This window comes from Dromiciops gliroides, chromosome 4, assembly GCF_019393635.1.
Source record: "Dromiciops gliroides isolate mDroGli1 chromosome 4, mDroGli1.pri, whole genome shotgun sequence".
Classification (NCBI taxonomy): domain Eukaryota; kingdom Metazoa; phylum Chordata; class Mammalia; order Microbiotheria; family Microbiotheriidae; genus Dromiciops; species Dromiciops gliroides.
The window spans coordinates 194,442,586-194,464,161 of NC_057864.1; the positions used below are offsets into that span (position 1 = coordinate 194,442,586).

A 21,576-nucleotide genomic window follows, 5' to 3' on the forward strand; every position below is an offset into this window, starting at 1 on the left:
ATGACGCAAAGAGGCCCAGAGAGCACTGAGATGGATATCTAATATCATCAGATTTGTCACAGTTCTCTCACTGTTAAATGTACAGGACACTGAGTGTCATGGCATGGACCTTTGTTCCTCTAGGAATTGATTATGCTTTTTATCTGGTTACTTAAGGGAACTCAAGAATTAAATTCATAAATCACATTAAGGGGTACATTAGCAATTTCAGGAGTGCGATTAGCACTTGCTGGTCTATAAAATGGAGGACAAGCTGATCTGTTTTTCTAGAAACAAATGCTCCTGCTTGACCAATATACATCTTTCAATGATTCTTTAGAGTAAGAAGTTGATGAGGCAGTCAAGGCGGCAGATTGTGCTCATTTTAAAATGTCATTCAGAGTTTTAAAAAGAGATGAGCAACAGTACTGGAACTCAGATCTTCTTCTTATCCCTTGTAAAGGTAAAGTGAGGCTGATATTGGAAAAAAGCTTCTGCTCACTGCCTGGCCGCTGGAGTTCAGTCTCTGTGACCAGCTAAGTGGGGGTCTACTGACAAGCAAGAGTATCAGGTATGGCAGCTTCTGAAATATAGCAGCTGGGGACTCTACTAGAACCATACGGTCATTTCACAAAGGCCACTGAGCTGTCACCAGATGGAAATGACCCTGAGATAGGTAGAAACTCAGTCTCCACAACAGCAGAGAAGATGAAACAATCTGTTTCTCCCTGCTGATCTTCCAGACTACTCAGGTACCTTTCCCACCACCTCTTCCTAAACTGGTTTAATACTTTAATGGTTTAAAAAGAAGCAGAACTATACTCCCCACATACTCACACAACTCAAAGGCACAGTTCTGATAATCTGATTCCTAGACCCATAACAACAGAGACCAAATTTCAGTAGATTCTGGAATGAGGATTATGTGATATCCACCATGATCTAAATCATGTTACGTGTTATGTTCACAGTAGGAATTCAGAATATGCTTACAGATTGAAGATCCTAGCTATGTTAGAATCTAAGCTTTTTGTTGTTGTTGAGTAGTTTCAGTCATGTCTGCAATCTCATTTGGGCTTTTCTTGGCAAAGATACTGGAGTGCATACATTTCCTTCAGCTCATTTTGCAGATGAGGAACTGAGGCAGACAAGGTTAAGTGACTTGCCCAGGGTCACACAGCTAGTAACTTTCCAAGGCTGGATTTGAATGCAGCTCCTCTTGACCTCAGGTCTGGTGCTTTATCCACTGCACCACCTAGCTGTACTTGGGAATTATTTCATTCTTTGTATTTATAGCCTCAGTGTCTCACACAGTTCCAGGCACATAGTAGGCATTTAAGAAATAATGTGTAGAGTGTTTGATTGGAGTTTCACACATATCCAAAAGGAGCTTTAGGTGGCAAAAAATGAATATATTTGTTGAACACTCCTTTCATCTGAGGTCCTTTATTTGTTTTACCAATTGTCCCCTTGCGTTCATGAACTTTTTTTTTTTTGCAGGGCAATGAGGGTTAAGTGACTTGCCCAGGGTCACACAGCTAGTAAGTGGCAAGTGTCTGAGGATGGATTTGAACTCAGGTCCTCCTGAATCTACAGCCGGTGCTTTATCCACTGCGCCACCTAGCTGCCCCATGAACTTTAAAAAAATAGTTAATCTCATATATCTATCCCTCACCTTAGCCACATGGATTCTGAGTTTCATTGGGCCATCTAAAGGTCTAAAAAGAGGATTTAAGGTGGGACTAGTGGTAAATTGAAAGGCATAGGTAAGGAACCCTGGAGCATGTCAGAGGGAACAAAAAGAAACCTCAAGGGATCTTGGGGTACAAAAGGGAAGAATAAATGAGTCCTTTAGGAGGTCCAATAAAGAGCTACACTATCTGAAAGTAAGTATTCATAGAAGACCAGGAGGATCACAATGGGAATTCTGGACTAAATGGAGTGTTGTTTTTTTTTGGTGAGGCAATTGGGGTTAAGTGACTTTTCCAGGGTCACACAGCTAGTAAGTGTTAAGTATCTGAGGTCCCCCTGACTCCAGGGCCAGTGCTCTATCCACTGTGCCACCTAGCTGCCCCATATGGATTTTTATATGTCCAGATTGTCCCTAATTCCAAATAATCAAGTGTTTTATTCCATTTTAACATTTAAAACTTAACTTGGGGCACATAGGCCTCAAAACCAAGGTTATATGTATGTCTGTAGTTACTTTGCCTTTCTGGGCTTCAGTTTCCTCATTAGCAAAGTGCAGAATTAGACCAGATGATCTGCAAGGTACAGCTAACTTTAAATTTAAGCTTAAGGCTTAAAGCCAGAGAACAAGTTATTAGCTAAAATAACTGCAATGACTTCTTTTTTGTCAGCTAGAGCAAATTCTTAATGGCACTTGCTCTTCTGTTTTACTGTTCCTAATGGTGAGTTGATGCTGCTAGCAAAGACAGCAGGCCAGCATATCTTGGGGTCTTTGACTGGGGCCTTACAATTCCAAAGAAGAGAAAAAATATGGGAGTTGTCCAAAGAGACAAGTACAGTTGCACAGGGAACTCAACTGAAAATGTGGACTTTAAAAAGAAACATGGAAGATATGAGCAAGGACAGGAAATAGAGGATGAATACAAGTGCGGCATCATCCTTCACAAATCTCATCACAAGTGCCACATCCCAGGATGGCCTGAGTCTAGCTTGGGAAGCAAAGGATGATGAAAAAAGGCATTAAAAAGGAAGTAGACTATGAGAAAAAGGAGGATGAAACAAAGGACAGGACCACTGTTCCAGGAGGATGAGATGATGACAGTGGAGGGAACGTAGAACTGCTAGATTCTCATTTTGCTTCTGGTTTCTCTACCACGCAGAATGGCCTAATTTGTACTGGAGATAACAGGACAAAAATGTCTAAAAGGGAGTCAGTAACAAAACCAGTAATGAATTAGTAAGAGAAAACATCTAGTTGCCCTTGATGCATTTAGGTCACATGAGCCAGATGCAAACTCAAATAGAAATGGGGGCCACTAAGGCATACATAAGGATCCCTGCAGATCAAATATAGAACTTGCTGAAAATGTAACATTATCACTAATTTGTTATAGTTTTATTGATTTTTGTTAAATATTTACAATTAAGATTTTAATCTCATTTGGGCTGCATTGAGGACAATTGCTGGCTGTGTGTTTTGACACCTCTGAACTACATTTTCAAGCACTGAAAGAACTAGCAGTTATGATTGCTGTGCCACTGACAGTAATATTTAAGATATCATGAAAAACAGGAGATATACCACAAGATGAGAGAAGGGGAAATGCACTAATTTTTTTAAATGGAAGAGGAATTTCTGCAAACAATAGACCAGTGATCTGACTTTAATGCTTGGGAAAGAGATGGGAAGTAAAGAGAAGTAAGAAAAAGACACTCCAGATGAACTTTTTTTTCCCTTTTCTTTGGAAGGCCTATGAAATTGATAGATTAGGGAAATCCTGTAGATCTAGTTTACTTAGATTTGTGCCCCAAAATTGATTTTTAAAGTCCCATGCTATTCTTATGGAGAAGATGGAGAGATGTAGACTAGACGACCATAAATTATATAAGATTCAAAACAGATTGAACGGTTGGACTCAAAGATTAGTTGTTAATGATTCAACATCAATATGTTTCTAGTAGAATGTCCCAGGGGTTTGTGTTTGGCCCTGTGCTGTTTAACATTTTAAACAATGACATGGTAAAGACACAGCTGGAATACTCATCATATCTGCAGATGACACTAAGGAGGAAGGGATGGCTAATATCCTGCATGACAAAGGATCCCAAAAGATCTGGACAGGCTAGGACATTTGGCTGAATTTAAGATGAAATTCAATAAATACTTTACAAGCATAGAATGGAGGAGTAGTTAGCAATTTATCTGGGGGGTTTAATGGATTGCAAGCTCAATATGAGCCATTGGCAGGATGTTTCACCACAAAGAACTAATGGAAACTTGGGCTGCATTGAGAGCCATAACTTTCAAGAATAAGGAGGTGATAGTCCATCCACACTGCCCTAGTCGGACTATACCTGGAGAATGTCATGCTCAGTTCTGGGTGCCAAAGTTTTAAAAAAGGCATTGGCAAGACAGAGTATCCAGAGACATGTGGCCAAGATGGTAAAGGGCCTTGAGTCCATGTCATATGAGGATCATTGGAAGGAATGGGGGACTGTTTTGCCTGGAAAAGAAAAGACACATGGGAGATAAGTGATGAAATATTTGATGTTCTATCATGTAAAAGAGGGTTTAGATTTGTTCTACTTTGCTGTAGAGGGTAAAACCAGGAACAAAGGATAGAAGTCACAGAGAAGAAAATTTAGGCTTGTCAGGAAAAAAAAATCCTAATAATTTGAACTGTCCCAATGTGCAATGGAAGTAAGTAGACTTTTCTAACTTGAGATATCCAAGCAGAGACTGGATGACCACTTCTCTTGTATGATATAGTGGGGACTCCTTTCAATCACGGGTTGGACTAGAGGGGCAGAAGTTCCCTTCCATCCCTCAAGCTTTCTGATTCTAGGACTAGAACTAAGAAACTCAAGGTAGCCACCTAACTGTTATTTTAAATTTTATTTTAAAGTTCATTTTGATGTCTAGTCTCATGAATTAAAATGAGGATAGCGATGGTCTTATTTGGACAGAAAGGATAATTTCAAAGAGTCAGGAATACTCTCTTGTTCAGAGAAAAACAATACACCTGCTGTATACATCCATTTGGTGAAGAAACTATTAGTTTCAGACAAATGAGAATGCACTGTCACTATGTTCCCAATGATCTCCCAAATGGTAACCTTGCATTATTCTTGTTAGAGGCTGTGTAGGCCCTATATACCCAAAGGTGTGTTGGACCATGCCTTGTGTGGTGTTTATTAAGTACTTACTATGTGTCATGGTTAGCAAGCATATGAGTATATCAAAATACAAGGAAAAAAAAAAAAAGGCAAGCCCCTACCCTCAAGGAGTTAATAGTCTAAGGCGGGAAGACATTCCACAAAAGGGAGCTAGAAAAAGTGTGCAAGGGAAGGTATCCACGTCGGAGGCCACAAACAGAGCTGGAGGGGAATGAATATACAATTCTTGTTTATTCCTCAGAAAGCATGTTACTTTATCTCTACCATTCCCAGTGACCTCACACAAAGACAAAAGCCATATCTTGGATTGTAGGGACTAAACATGAACATGTAAAAGCTTCTAAAGAGGTGCTGTCCCTCACATAACACTCAGGGATCTAAAAATAAGAAGAATTTTCAGCACACCCTCACTGCTGCTAAACTTCCACCAAGGGGAGACCGGGGCAAATTGCTTCGCCTGAGCATCTGTTTCTTTCTCTGCAAGATGAGAGAGTTGTGGGTAGGTGATCCCCAAGGCTGGGTTATGTGATTGTGTTAACAGAGTAACGTGGTTACCTGATCCTCTGGGAGTCTGCTCTTTTCCCTGCAGCGATGAATCTGCCTGTTTCTATCTCCAGATGGTCTTCTACTCTGCATTTCTGGGCTTACTGTCAATCTCCCCAGGTTTGGCCTCTTCTTCCTTGATAATATCTGTGCCTGTGCTGCTGATAAGTGCAAAATCTTTTCAATAATTAAACCATTTCCCACCCCTCCCCCCAAGAAAGCATCTCCTATTTAAAAAAAAATGCTCAAAAGCCTCCTGAATGAGCCCTGGGTGACACACCTTCCCCTCCCCCACCAAAACCGTCAAAACCAAATTCTCAATGTGATCATTTTCTAATGTTTATATAACAGGTGCTTGGGAAGTTAGTTTTACTGACATCATAAAAAACTTCCCACAATTCATACTTCAAGTAGTATAGTTCCTTTGCTGTGTACTCCAAGTTTGAATGAGTTGGATACATTGAACATTTCTTATACTCAGCAGCTAACTGTGTTTGGCCTTACCAAGAAATTCCAAACATTTTTAATTGCTTACAGCCTGTCCACCACATTTTTCTGATATCCTTAATCGAAGATGATACTCTGATAGAAAGAAATGCGACACTTGGTGGCTATGGGTTTTTTTTGTTTTTTGGGGTTTTTTTTGGTGAGGCAATTGGGTTAAGTGACTTGCCCAGGGTCACACAGCTAGTAAGTGTCAAGTGTCTGAGGCTGGATTTGAACTCAGATACTCCTGAATCCAGGGCCGGTGCTTTATCCACTGCGCCACCTAGCTGCCCCAGTGGCTATGGGTTTTATTTTCAATTAGTGTTTTTTCTATGACCTGATTCCTTTTGGGGTTGTTTGCCTTTTGATTTAGTTTGCTAACTAACATAGATTGTTTGGTTTAATAATGGAGAAATACATTGAACCATGTACATCTATTAAAATCAATATTTCTTTAAAATTTGAGATCATCTTCATGCATTTCTCTCAAAGTTTTTGAATTCATAAGGTAATAAAATGGACAATCTAGGCTAAAGTCTACACATATATGTAGTCATTTCGTTTTGTTTTGGGGTGAGGCAATGGGGGTTAAGTGACTTGCCCAGGGTCACACAGGTAGTAAGCGTCAAGTGTCTGAGTCCGGATTTGAACTCAGGTCTTCCTGACTCCAGGGCCAGTACTTTATCCACTGTGCCACCTAGCTGCCCCATGTCATTTCATTCTTTATGAGCAACTTAGACATTTCACAACTACATCTCCTGGGTGGCTGGCTGCTTATGCTTTTTGGGGAGGGGGGAGCGGGGCAATGAGGGTTAAGTGACTTGCCCAGGGCCACACGGCTAGTAAGTATCAGGAGTCTGAGGCCAGATTTGAATTCAGGTCCTCCTGAATCCAGGGCCAGTGCTTTATCCACTGCGCCGCCTAGCTGCCCCCTGCTTATGTTTTAACAGCAAACTAAGGCATGAATATTTTTTACCTAGAATTTGGAAAAGCAATAAAATGCTGAAAAAATGTCTTTTAGAATCCTAGAATACTTGGTTTGGATATCACCTACAAAACTATAGGGCCCAAGGAATACTACTGCTTCTTGGTTTGAAGTAATTAAGTTGTTGAATCTATGCTAAAAAAGGATGAGGGCAGGCCTCTCTGAATATGCATTAGTAGAATTAGGATTATCAGTGCTGTCAGGTCCAGCCTTAGAAAAAAAGTTAGTGGAGCAGGGTCATGGATGTGGCCAGGGAATAGGAGGGAATGACATTTTCCTAGAAAATAGAAATATAAATATTCTGAGGCTATGTTAGCGAATAAATATCACTCTTATTGAACAAGAAAAGAGAAGGAAATACTAGGCTACATTAAGGGAGAAAAGTACTGGCAGGGGATATTTTGAGAGCTTTTTTTTTGGAAGAAAAGGAAGTTGAAATCCTCTAAAATCTAGAGGATATCTTGTTCCAGTACAATTTAATAAGGCTTTTCTGGTTATTTCCATCTCCTGAGCACTCTGAATATATAAATAAATTGCCTCCTTTGTTTCGTTCTGACAGTCATATGAGGAAGCAGTAGTATCCTCCTTTCAGAAAGACAACACAAAGGCATGAACAGGAAATAACCCAGGATGAAACCAGACCAAAGCCAGGATTTGGATCCCATCTCCTTCAGGAAGCTCAGTGGAACACTGGACACCAATACAGCCAGCATTCTCCAGACTAGTCAGGAAGATTTTCTCTCTGTCCTACATATACATAATGTTAATATAATATTAATTAATATTAATATAATATAATATTAACATATACATAATGTTAATTTCTGCCCCTTTGTCTTTGTTCTTCCTAGAGGCCTTCCCTTCTCCTGGTTTTTTGGCCTCCCTGAATTCTACTCATCCATCAGGGTCCAGCTTAAGACCTACCTCCCTCAGTGAAGGCTTCCTTGACTTTTCTAGTTCATATTGATCATTTCATTTTGTAAATATTATTATATTTGAAATATAGTGCAGAATTTGGGACTTAATTATTCTCAAATTGTTTCCTGTGCTTTCCCAGGCAGATGATTAACTTAAAAAAAATTATTTATTTATTTATTTATTTTTGATGATTAACTTCTTTACAACAGGATTCATTTTTTTGCACTTAGGATCATAGATTTAGAACTTGAAGGATACAATCTAGGTACATTTAGAGCTGGTGTCTGTCTAGTCCAACCTCCTTATTTTATAGATTATAAAACAGACCTAGAGCTATTAAGTGATTTCCCTAAGTTCACATTGGTAGAAAGCAGCAGTCAGGATTTGAACCTAGGTCCCCTGACTCCAACTCCATTCTTCTTTACACTTACTTTGTATTCTCCAAATTGCCTAGCAGTGTTCAGCAAATAGTAGATACTTAAACAACTGCCTGATTAATTAAGGGAATAGAAAAAATATATTTACAGTAATAGTATGTCAGAGATGGAAGGAATTTTTGGAATCTAACCTAATCAACTTACGTTATAGATCAGAAAATGAAGGCCCAAAGAGGTTAAATATAGAAACTTGCTCAAGATTAAATTGCAAAGCAATGACTACTAAAACTTGGGTCATTTGACTTCATTTGATCCAGTATTCTTCCCATACTTGCCTTTTATATCCCTAGGAATTTTTGCTTTTAAAAACTGTTCCAAATATAGGGGCAGCTAGGTGGCACAGTGGATAGAGCACCGGCCCTGGAGTCAGGAGTACCTGAGTTCAAATCCGGCCTCAGACACTTAACACTTACTAGCTGTGTGACCTTGGGCAAGTCACTTAACCCCAAATGCCTCACTAAAAAACAAACAAACAAATATATAATAATCTTTTTGAAACTACTGGTAGATGTTATTTAAGGTCAATTTTTCAAAAGTTACATTTTCAATAATTCAGCTGAAATTACCTGGAATTCTAGCACTAGAAGCTTATTATGTAAAGCACCCAAAATAATTTAAGATCATCTTCTTTCTTGTTCTTAGTTAAAAAAAAAAAAGCAAAACAAAACAAAACCAGACTTCTTCAACATAGTATGTTTCTTTCTCAAACTAACAACTTCCTCAACAAAGTAGGTCTCTTTACCCCTGAGAGTTAAAGAATAACAAACACCATTTCTGTTAGCCTATTTTTAATCAGATTTTCAAAACTACAAAGATAAAACTAAATGATTGCTGATTTTGGCCATGATTTGGAAACAAAGAAGTTGTTGCCATCAGTGACAGAATCCTATGAGAGAAGATTTAGACAAGACAGAAAGACTGTAGTCACCTGTGACAAGCACCATCACAGAGAAGGTAAATTTAGAGTCACCGTAATTTTTGTGCTTATAGATTGAATGATGTGATTTTAGTGTCTTTCACTCCTCTATATTTCCTGCTGTGACTTCCTTTCAACCCTCCTCCCACGATAATAATAATAGCTAATATTTATACAATGCTTACTATGTGACCAGGAACTGTGCCAAGTGCTTAACAATTATTATCTCATTTGATCTTCACAACAACCCCTGCACGTAGGAGCTATTATTATCATCATTCCCATTTTACTGAGAGGAAACAGAGGTAAACAGAGGTTAAATGACTTGCCCAGGATCATACAGCTAGTAAGTGTCTGAGGCTGAATTTGAATTCACATCTTCCTGACTCCAAGCTCAGTGCTCTATCCATTGCACCACTTAGCTGTCCCATGATTGCTTCCATTATCAAGTAATAAATATAAGGAGAATAATTGTTTTTGTTGGTTTTTGTTCACTCAACAAATCTTAACTGAGCACATTTTAAGTACAAGGCATTGTGCTAGTTGTGTTATGAGAGGCACAGAGATATAAAATACAGAGCTCATGTGAGCTCTGAAAGGTCTTACAATGTAATTTGTCTGGCTCGTTTGATCTTTTTTTGTTTGTTTGTTTTGGTGAGGCAATTGGGGTTAAGTGACTTGCCCAGGGTCACACAGCTAGTAAGTGTCAAGGATCTGATGCTGGATTGAACTCAGGTCCTCCTGAATCTAGAGCTGGTGCTCTATCCACTGCACCACCTACCTGCCCCTGGCTCATTTGATCTTATAATATCATGACTAATCTTTCAAAGCAGGCAACCTTATTCAAAATACCAGCACCTCTTTCAGATCCAATAAAGGCCATATAGTTTCAATTATCTCCATGAAGATGTCTGTCAAAGCTATCTCTCCACCCATCTAACCATTTTGAAGAACTCCAGCCCTGTGCTTCCAACTGCTTGCTGAAATACACCTAATGGATGGCCTAATGGCATGTCAAACTCAAACATATTCAAGATGAATTCATCACCTTGCCTACCACTTCTTAATTTTTGTTGATGGTACTGTCCTCTTCCCAGTCATGTGGGCTTGTAATCATGGAGTCGTGTTTGAATCTTCCCCCCTCACTCATTTGCACAATTGTTGAGTCCTGTTGAGTCTACCTTTATACACCCTCATTTCTTCCTTGGCTTTTGTAATAATCTCCCAACTCATTTTCCTGTGTCCTATTCCCTCTCTGATCTACTTAGGTGAGAGTGCTTGACTTCAATTCCTAGAAAAGTTCTAGAGCTATCATTAAAAGGATGATTAGTAAACATTTAGAAAACGAAAGAGATATCATAGAGTCAGCATGACTACAGCAATAATTGGTCATGCCACACTCTTTTTTTTTTCTCTTTGCATAGTTACTAAGATGGTACATTAAGGGAATGCTATAGATATAGTTTACCTAGTTTTAGGTATTTGACAAGTATTTGATAAAGTTTCTCCTACCTTTTCCATGGAAAAGATGAAGGGATGTGGACAATTACAGGACAATTAGGTAGATTCAGACCTGGATGAATAGCCTGACTTAAAGTGTATTCATTAATATTTTGATATATGCTGGGAAAAGGTTGCCAGGGGAGCATCCAAGGGATCTGTGCTTGTCCCTGCACTGACATTTTTATTAATGACTTGGATAAAGGTATAATTGACAGGCTTATCAAATTTGTAGAGAACATAGATGAGAAGAAATAGGTAACATTGCATGATGGAGCCAAGATTCAAAGAAGATCTTGACAGACTAGAAAATTTGGTCAAATTGAATAAGATTAGATTGATTAGGAGTAAAAACATAGTTTTACAGTTGTTTTTTTAAAAATCGACATTATAAGCACAAGATAAAGCATGGTTAGACAACAGATCTGAAAAAGACTAGAGAGTTGTCATGAACTGAAAACTTAATAGGCATCAACAGCATGATATGGCAGCCCCCCCAAAACAAATGCAGTCTTAAGACTGTATTCTTATTCTCATTTCCATTTTGTCTCCATTTATTCACATTGCTTTGGATACATGGGTTACTAAGCAACCAGGATTAGTGATAGTCCTGGGGTACTCTGCCCTGGTCAGATCACAGCTAGGGTACCGTATTCAGTTCTGCCTCTACATTCCAAGAAGTACACTGATAAGCTAGATAGGTTTCCCATAGCAGTTAGGATGGTGAAGGGCTTTGGGTTCATGACACATGAGTTCCATGGAAAGAATAGGAGATAACTAGGCTGTGGAATATTGCGGTGGGGGATGGATGAGATTAGGGAAGACAGTGGTTTTAAGCATTTGAAGGGCCGGCACATGGAAGAAGGAGAAACTCATTTTGCTTGGCCCCAGAGGTCATAACTTAGAGCAACTGATGGAAGTTGAAAAGAAGGAAACTAAGACTTGATGCCCGGAAAGACTTTATAAGAGTAAAATTAGTTCACAAGTGGAATGGGCTTCCTCAAGAGGTAGTACCCTCTTACTAGAGGTCTTCAAGCAAAGCCTAGAAAACCATTTGTCAGGTATATTGTAGAAAGGATTCTCTTTCAGGGAAAGAATGGCATAGTTTGCTCCTAAGGTCGCCTTCTACCTCTTAAATTCTGTAATGCCCTTCACAGTTCTGCCTAACATTCCCAACACACTACTCTAATCATGTTATTTTTTCACCTAACCACCTTCAGGGGGGTTTATTGTTTCTTCTTATGTAAAATATAAGCTCCGTATTGTGGCATTCAAGGCTTTCTACAGCCTGGCTCTGATGTACCATTATCTCACAACATGTGAATGACATAATCTTTGACATAATTCCAACCACAGTAGCCCTCTCTGTTCCCCATTGTTGTGCTTCTGTTCACATGGTCTCTCCTACTTGGAATTTTCTTCCCTCAATCTCTATCATTTGATGTTCTTCCCTTTCTTAAAGGTTCAACTCATATGCTCTCTCCTCCATGAAGCCTCTCTTTACTCTTACCTGCACTCTTATTCCTGTTAGGAGAAAGTCATCTCTCTTTCATAACCCTTTGCCTAGATTTCTGTCTTTGCAATCATTTCACTATTTCTGGGTCCATACCACATACATGTGTATGTGTGTATATATGTGCGTATGTGTATGCGTTTTCCCCCTCCAAGACTGTAAGCTCTTTGTTTCAGCATCTAGCATAGGGTTTGCACATGAGTGCTTAATTGGTGTTTGTTGAATGAATAAGTATTAGATGTATATCTTATATATCCATCTCCACCATGAATCTGACAGTTCAGTCAATAGTTTATGTGTAAAATGGCCTAGATCTGACCATGGTCTTTCTTAGTCTTAAAAGAAATTCAGTGTTCAGCCAGATTTTCAGGGAGGTTCAGGAATCCTGTCTGAGATTGGTAACAGGAAAGCCTTCAAAGCACCCTTTCGTGTCTTCGGCCAGATCTCACCAACAAAACACTGAAACACCTGTACAAAGAATTGAGGGAAAATTCTCCTCTCTGGAGAAATCTGGCAAAAGTATAACTTTTGCCCAAGATGTCTGAAGGCAAAGCAAAGTAAAGCAAAACAGACATCTAAGGTTCATAAAAATTTCTTCCTTCTAAGGATCACTGAAGCTATATGGGTACCTAAATTATCTTGATTTACCATCTATATTAATAATTCTATCCTGTAATATTTAATATCCTATCTCGTTTAACTCAAACACAGATTAAGACAGCTCCTAGAAACTGCAGGAAACAAGAGCAAGAAGACAATGAGACCTCTGAAATGTTTATTTCCTGGGACTGCCAAGAGATGCCAAGATTCAGTCCAAGAGATAATATAAAGAAATAGTCTACTCCATCCTCAGGGTTGTAGAAAGTTACTGAATAACCAGAGCCATGGACACTGACAACCTTTTCTTTTCTTTCATAAGTAATGGACCAAGTCTGTTTGCCGAGTGGAATGAATTGCAAATGTTTGTTGTTCTATACACCCAGAGGAGATGTTAAGGTTTAATTATTCACTGTAAACATTTAAAAATAATTTTTAGCACAGGAGGCAGGATTTGGGAACTCTAAGTGTCTAATGAATAAGGACGAGAGGAATGGAGCCCACATCGACCAAGCCCTTTAATTTCTTGCAGTTTTCACATGGTTTGGAATTGATTTGCAGTTTCAGGACGCACTTTGAGAAAGACCTGCCACTTGTGACAACTCCCTAGGGGAAATCTTGGCCCACACTCATTCACACACCAAAGTATGATATAAAAATATAGAATGTTAGTGGCTGTTGTAAAGTGTGACAGAAACAGTAGTAGCCAAATGAGTCTCATGAGATGATGGGGATTTTATTTACAACTTTCTTTTTGAGTGCTGGACAGAGATGAAGAGGCAGAGAGCACATGGCTTCCAAGTCATCCACTAGAAGCGGTGGTGGCCGCTACTCCTTCCTGCTCCTCTGCACACTTCCTCTTCTTTTTCTCGGGGCCAGCCTATTAACATCCCTTCCACCTGCTCTCTGGTCTCCCCCTCCTCCGAGAAGCTCCACTTAAATCCACTGTGGTGTGTGCATTGCCAAGGGAAACTTACCATATTAGGTAAATTTTATTTGTTGTTCTGTGGCTGGGCAGACACTGCACAGGTGTCTGTGTTTGAGTGGGGTGGGAGATGGGGAAGCAACAGAATGCTGAAGGCGAGGGAGGCACAGGGGAAGGAGTAAGAGAAACAGAAGAGGAAGGAGGGACGATGGGAGGGAGAGAGACACAAGGGGTTTGGTCATCTGGTACAGGAGGGGAGGTGAGGGGAAGGAGAAAGCAGCATAAATTAGAGTTGGGGATTTGGGTAGGTGACAGAGCAAAGACAGTGTAGAAAGGAGAACATTCAACACAGTATAGGGAGTGCTCGCTTCTGCCACCTGCACAAAAGAAAAAGAGCAATCAGGACGCAGCATTCACTGTCCAGACAGAAAATAAAAATTTGTGAACGAATCCAAGATCAAAAGGTTTGCTTCCCTGTTGGGAATGGGGTAGGGGAGGGGAAACGTTCCAGCAACAATATGGGTAAAGGAACCTACTCCCTGTTAAGAGGATACAGAGCTCACTTAGCATACTTTTGCGTCCCCAGAGCTCGCCCCAGTATACTTAGAGTTGACACCTGCAAAAAACTGTCTTCAATGAAAGGGAAGGGCTATCTTACCCTCTTTGGGCCACACTTGCTTCTCCCTCTCCCTCATTCCCCTCCCCCTATAGTTTACTGGACCTACCCTCCCTAGGGGCAACAGTGGAGTGGGAACTCTCAATGTTTCCCTTTTCTCCACAGAGCTGGCCGGCCCTTTTGTCAGCCTGCAAAAGACCTGTCTGAATAGACTTCTGCATTCATTCTCCCTCAAAACATTCAGGAGCTGTCCAAAAGAAAAGGGTTCCTAAGCTCTGACTTTACCTTTATGGTACAAAGGGGAAGTTTGTGACTATATTAAGTGAAGATGGAGAAATCTCTATGGGAATTGTGAGGAAGAAGGAACATGGTAATAACAACAAGTGGAGGGAAGAAATTTTATCATATGAAGCAAATGAACTAACCTACTAAATGATCCCGCATCTATATTGTCAAACTTCTTTACTAAACCAATCTTATTTAAAAGTCTGTAAATTGACTTAATGGTTTTTGGAAAGTATTAACAATTCAGAGAGAATGCAGAGGTGCCTAGGAGGCAGTAAGGTGAATGGAAAGTATATGAGATTCTGGAGGAGTCAGAAGAAACAGATTCTAGTCCTGCCACGTTAACAACTACCTCTATCTTCTTGGCTAAATCATCTAACCACTCTGGGCCTGAGCTGTCTCATCTGTAAAATGACTGAGTAACCTTCCTTTTGTCTTATACCCTTTGGACAGTCTGGATTCCTTGTCAAAAGAATGTTTTGAAATGCAGAAGGTAAAATGCACAGGATTACAAAGGAACCCAATTATATTAAAATACAATTATCAAAATATTTAAAAAACAAGTTCACAGACCCTAAATGAAGAATCCCTGGACTAGCAGGAGAGAAGGTCCCGTATAACTCTAACAATGCCTCATCTTTTATGGTACTTTAAAGTGTACAATGCAGTGTATTTTACATATTCTGATTCCATACACACAACTACCCTGTGAAATAGGTAGAACAATTATCTCACCCACTTTACTGATTGATAAATACAAGTCTCAGAGAGGTGAAATTATTTACTCAAGATCACATCACTACTAAATGACACAGTTCGGATTCAAACACATGTGCTCTGTCTCCAGATTCAGCTTGCTACCATACCGGCTTATGATTCCAACCACCAAACTGGGAACCTTTACCCTATCAAAACATTCATTTGTCTTCAAACTGAGTACCCAAGGATCACAATGTGTATTGATTACACAATGTGTAATCACAATTGATTACAATGTGTATTGATTAGAAGACCAATATGTACTGGATGGATGGACATTAATTAGGTCAAAAATATTTGAAAGCATTTGTGGCCAGGCCTGACAACCTCTCATCTCTCTGACCAAAGCTTCCTTAGACAAACAATACTCTTGCAGAAAAACTTGCATTGGCTTAAAGGGGTTATCTGTGGACAAGCTATGGTGCTGCTTATGGACAAATTCCTTGTCATCATTGAGGTTCTCAGAAGGAAGGCACTATGCAATAATTGGCACTGGATGTGCATCATTTTTTATATATGGGAATGTGTATTTTTATTTGGACATATAGTTTGGAAGGCTAGGCAGCAGAAAAATTGGACAGTGATGTGCAAGGGTAGTAGTTAGGTTAAGAATGACTTGTTTGTGAACTCATTAATCTCAATCTTTAAGAGAAAACCTTCAATTGAATTCATTTGGATCGTGAGTGATGAAAATTTGAGGTTTACCCTCAAACTTCTGTTCCAGTTTATTCTTCTTGGCAGAAAAATAAAACATGGATTTTCTGTATCTTTATATGCTTTGTGGTTAGTCAACCTGTTTTTTCCCTCTTTGGTTTTGGAAGTAAACATCACTGTCTTGGTGATCTGTCAAAAGCAGCCAAACATCCTCTGTAGTACTATTTCTCTGGTTTGTGTCTATCTAATTATATATGTCTGTTCGTCAAAAAAAAAGTAAGCTCTTTGAGGTGAGGGTTGAAGTTTTCTTTTGTTTTGTATTCCTAGAATTATCTACTATGGTGTTGGGTAGGTTCTTGATAAAACTGAACTGAATTTTTTTTTTTGTTTTGGGGGTTTTTTAGCAGGGCAATGAGGGTTAATTGACTTGCCCAGGATCACACAGCTAGTAAGTGTTAAGTGTCTGAGGCCAGATTTGAACTCAGGTCCTCCTGAATCCAGGGCCAGTGCCTTATCCATTGCACCACTTAGCTGCCCCCTTCTGAATTGAATTTTGAAATGGAATTATTCTCATTTATGGCCCTATGTTAAACAATTGTCATAATGTAAGATTAGAAATAGGTTTTACATGTGGTACAACTAAACTCCATCTCACTGGCTGAATGTCCCACGTCATTCTGTGACTGCTGGCATTTTCTGGCTTTGTTTGAAACACTTTGTAATTTTTCCACATGGTGAGGACTTTATATCTAAGTGTATGTGTTAGACACTTTATAAAGAAAACATTCTGAATAAGAAAAAAAAAACTAGGTCATCTTTCTGATGGGAACTACAGAGGAGTCCCTCACTGAACACAGGTTGCCACTTTATAAAAATCAGCCATTACCTGAAAACTTACCTAGAAAAATATCTAAGACATATATACATTTAATTTATGAAAGGGAAACCACCTATAAATTAAATTATATAATAGCGCCAGTTGTTTCTAAATTCTATATGGAAAATTTGAAGTACTGGCTTCTAGATGACAGTTTCCACCATCCAACAAAAGCTGATTATCAGATGGTTTTGTTTATTATATAGATTTTGATGTTATCTGATCAAATCATAATTTCCTAAACATAATCATTTCAAATAGGAAATCCTGTTAATATTACAGTACAAGGTTACTGTGTACAGCAGGTGGTCCAGTACCACACTATTGCTACGTGGTTCCATGGCACTTGGTCTTAAAATCAGGCAGTAATTTCAAAGAAATGTGACTCTGGGGCTTCTTTATACAGATTTATACAACCACCTCTAGCATCCTCCCAGGTCACACCCTCAGCAGTTTCTCTAGGCTTCTTAAGGGTGAGGCCACACAATGGATAGGATTTTTGCCTCCTTTGCCTCCTTGTCATAATGTAAGATTAGAAATAGGTTTTACATGTGGTACAGCTAAACTCCATCTCACTGGCTGAATGTCCCAGGGGATTCTGGATACACCAAGTCCTAACTCTTCTCCCTACTGGGGGAGGTCCATAGGACCACTACACCACCAGATCCTGCTATTGTTTATTTCCCAGGACAGGGAACTCATCACCTCCTGTTCTAGCCAGGGCCAGATCACTCCTTCCTGACACTTCCTAGAACACAGCAACACCCGCCTGAGTCTGGGCAGTTGGGGGCTTGGTGAAGACCTCAAGAGTTGACATTGAACCTTATAATCACCTTCTAATCATTTTCATCAGAGGAGCTTTCCCCTCTACTGGTATCTTATTGGGATTTATTCCCTCAATAGTGAGCAGACTTCTCACTCCCTCTTACTCTTCCCCCATCATAGTGATACTGAACTCCTAGCTGTCTAACAGCAAACCCTCCCTTCTCTGCCAGCTGAGCTGTCTAATCACTCACTGTCATACATCTTAACTCTACTCTCCCAAAGACCCACTTCATATCCATCTACTCTTCCAATTGTGCCCTGGACACTACCACAATCGATTAACTTCCCCCTCACTGTAGACATCTTCCTTGGACAACTGTTGAGCTCCTTGGGAGCAGGGACTGTTAGCTTTTTTCTTTCTAACTCCAGAACTTAGCACAATGCCTAGTGCCTGGTACATAAAGGGTACTAAATAAATGCTTTGTTGACTTGACCTTTTCTCATTAGGTTTGAACAACCACCATGGTAAGTGGGATTAAAAAAAAACCCAATTAGAGAACAGAAGGATTCCCTTGCTGCAGTGAAGGCAAAATTGAAAAAAGATAAAATAAATCCATAAGGGACTCAGTCTTTCCATTTGCTGACACTCACTGAGATCTAGCTTCCCCTAGAGAACACTTCATCCCATTGAATCCCATCCTCATTATGACTTCTTTTATTCCCCCTAACCCAAAGGGAGAGTCAGAATACATCTTACTCCTCATTAGCACTTCCAGACCCCTTGTCCTCATCTCACATCTCTCTAACATAATTGGTCCACTACCCCTTCCTTTACTCTACTCTGTCTCTAATGTTGTTATTGTCCCTTTGTTCTTTTTTTGTTTGGTTGTTTTTTTTGTTTGTTTTGGGTTTTTTGGTGAGGCAATTGGGGTTAAGTGACTTGCCCAAGGTCACACAGCTAGTAAGTGTTAAGTGTCTGAGGCCGGATTTGAACTCAGGTACTCCTGACTCCAGGGCCAGTTCTCTATCCACTGCACCACCTAGCTGCCCGTCCTTTGTTCTTAAAGAGGACCCATGACATCAAGATGACTGTCATGACTTACAGTGAATTGGATTTAAGTGAGGAAAGTCTGTGCAAAGTCACCAGAAACATCTGGGTCCAGTGGCAAAATATACATTAGGACAACTGGAGAAGGTCCTGGATTTTTTTTTTAAGGCAATTGGAGTTGGGGCAGCTACGTGGCACAGTGGATAGAGCACCAGCCCTGGAGTCAGGAGGACCTGAGTTCAAATCTGAATCAGACACATGAAACTTACTAGCTGTGTGACCTTGGGCAAGTCACTTAACCCCAATTGCCTCATCCAAAAAAAAAAAAAAAAGGCAATTGGGGTTAAGCGACTTACCCGGGGTCATACAGCTAATAAGTGTTTGAGGTGAGATTTGAATTCAGGTTCTCCTGACTGAAGGGTTAGTGCTTTATCCACTGTGCCACCTAGCTGCCCGTCTTCAATGTAGTTCCTTGCCAAGGCCAGCTCCTTTACACATACCTTTTATTCTCTCTTCTCCATATTGCCCCCATCTTTCTAATATTCCTTCTTTGTCTAGTGGTTCCTTTCCTGCTGCGTGCAAATTGATCCAAGTCTTCCTCATCCTTAAAAATGCTCACTAGATCCTATCATCCTCTATCTCCTCCCCTTCTCAGTTATAAACTCCTTTAAAAACATTTTATCAACACTTAGTGCCTCCATTTCATTTTCTCTTACTCTCTTCTAAACTTGGATTCTGATATGTCATTCAACTGAAATTGTTCTCTCAAAAGTAACCAATGATCTATTGATTGCCCAATCGAATGGCCTTTTCTCATTTATCATCCTTCTTGACCTTTCTGCAGCACTTGGCATGTCAGCCACTTTTTCTTCCTGTTCTACCTCCTCCTGCTCCTCTCCTCTCTCTCTCTCTCTCTCTTTTTTTTTTTTTGGTGGGGCAATGGGGGGTAAGTGACTTGCCCAGAGTCACACAGCTAGTAAGTGTAAAGTGTCTGAGGCTGGATTTGAACTCAGGTACTCCTGAATCCAGGGCCAGTGCTCTATCTACTGTGTCACCTAGCTGCCCCCTCTCCTCTCTATTTTTTGTTTGCTTTTTGCTTTCTCTTGGTTCTCCCTTCTACTTGTGTGACTACTTCTCAGTCCCCTTTGCTGAATTTTCATCCATGTCATATTCAGTAACTGTGAGTGTCCCTCAAGGCTCTGTTGTAGCCTCTCTTTCTGTAGTCCCAGCCCCATCCCTACCCTAGGTAGATTTGGGTGGTTTCCTGAATGATTGTTCCCTGAAGGGTGATTTGACTCCTATTTAACAGAGGAACTTTGGAGAAAAAAATAGAAGCCAGGTTTGAGAGAGATGTGTTGAGAAAAAGGATGACAATTTTTCAGCCATTTACTATTGTATATTCCATTGTTTAACCTGCCCTGTATAATTTCTCTGGTTTTGGTCCTACTATTTGTGTGGATAAATGCTTTATAGATATCTGTTATTGTCTTTTGTTTAATAATTGTTTGGTGAGAGGAAATTAAGGTGGCTGAAAGTAAGCTGACTACTACCACCCAGGTCTGGGGCATGACTACTTCCCATCAAAAGTGACCAGGAAAGTACTTTTTATTCTGAACCTCCAAATGAGTGCTGTATCATATACACTGCAAACATCTGATGTGTGAAATAGTTAGATTGAATCCTGGCTTGTTCTGGGAGACAGGAGAGTGAAGAGGCAATCACCCAGTGACAGCCACCCCTTCTCTTCACAAATTGCAGTCTTCTCTGAAGACACAGAATGGAGCTCTCTGAGATCTCAGATTTTATCTAAACATAGCTCCACAGTAAAGGCTGCTCCTGGTAACTGTGGCTCAATCATTCACTTACTTGGTGATCTCATCAGCTCACATGGATTCTATTATCATCATTATGCAAATGATCCTCAAATCTACACATCCATTTCTAGTCTCTCTCTGGAGCTCTGGTGCTATACCACAAACTGTCCATTGTACATTTCAAACCACACATCCCTCCCATAGGCATCTCAATCTCAACGTATTCGAAACTGACTTATCTTTTCTCTAAAATCCACACCTATCCTGAACTTCGCTGTTAGTGTTGTGGGTACCACCATCCTTCCAGTTACCCAGGTTCACCACCTATGTGCACTCCCTGTGCCTGTCCAATCACTTGTCAAATCCTGTTATTTCCTTCTTTAAAACATTTCCCCTATATGTTCCCTTCTTTCTATTCAAACAGCCACCAGCCATGGACAGGACCTCATTACCTCTCATGTGGATTATTACAATAGACTTCAGTTGCTCTACTCTCTTCAAGTCTCTTCCTACTGTAATTCATCTTCCATGCAGCTGCCAAAATGATTTTCCTAAAGAGTTAAGTCTAACCATGTCACTTCCCTACTAAATAAACATTAACACCCCCCTCCAATCACCTTGTAAAAAAATTAACTTTAACTGCTATCTATTCTGAAAAAAATTATAACTATAGGATAGCTGGAAAATTATATCTAGCTAAAAAATTATATCTGGGCTATAAGTCCCATCTGGGTTGCCATTCAATGTAAAAATTATTTTAACTGGTGGGCCTAAATCTGTGAACTCCTGGCTGGCTATCTGCCTGTTTTTAGCTGGTAAAGCTATAGCTGGCTATTAGCTTCCTAAGCCAGTCTGCAAGGGCTGTTTAAAAAATCCCCCACTGCCTCCCAGACTGATAAGCAAAAGCCTTTCTTTTAAATAAACAAAGCAGGGTTTATTTATATGAAACAAATTTAGAATTAAATACAAAGAAAAATACAACCTGGCTGTGTTTTAAACTTTCTCTCCTGCAGGGCCATCTCTCTCACCTGAGGGTATACTGGCCGCTGTGCTGCCTCTGTGGCCTACAGCCACACCTTGCTCTCTATCTTGT

The 21,576-nt window shown here is 39.9% G+C and overlaps 1 protein-coding gene across 1 annotated transcript in view; it reads right to left on the minus strand.

Annotated features, from left to right (window-relative positions):
- MARCHF10 (membrane associated ring-CH-type finger 10) overlaps positions 1 to 21,576 on the minus strand; it is a 194,675-nt gene that overhangs the window by 75,723 nt on the left and 97,376 nt on the right. Inside the window, 2 exon segments of the mRNA XM_043964422.1 lie at positions 5,401 to 5,442; positions 5,445 to 5,549. Coding sequence (XP_043820357.1) covers positions 5,401 to 5,442; positions 5,445 to 5,549 — 147 coding nt within the window.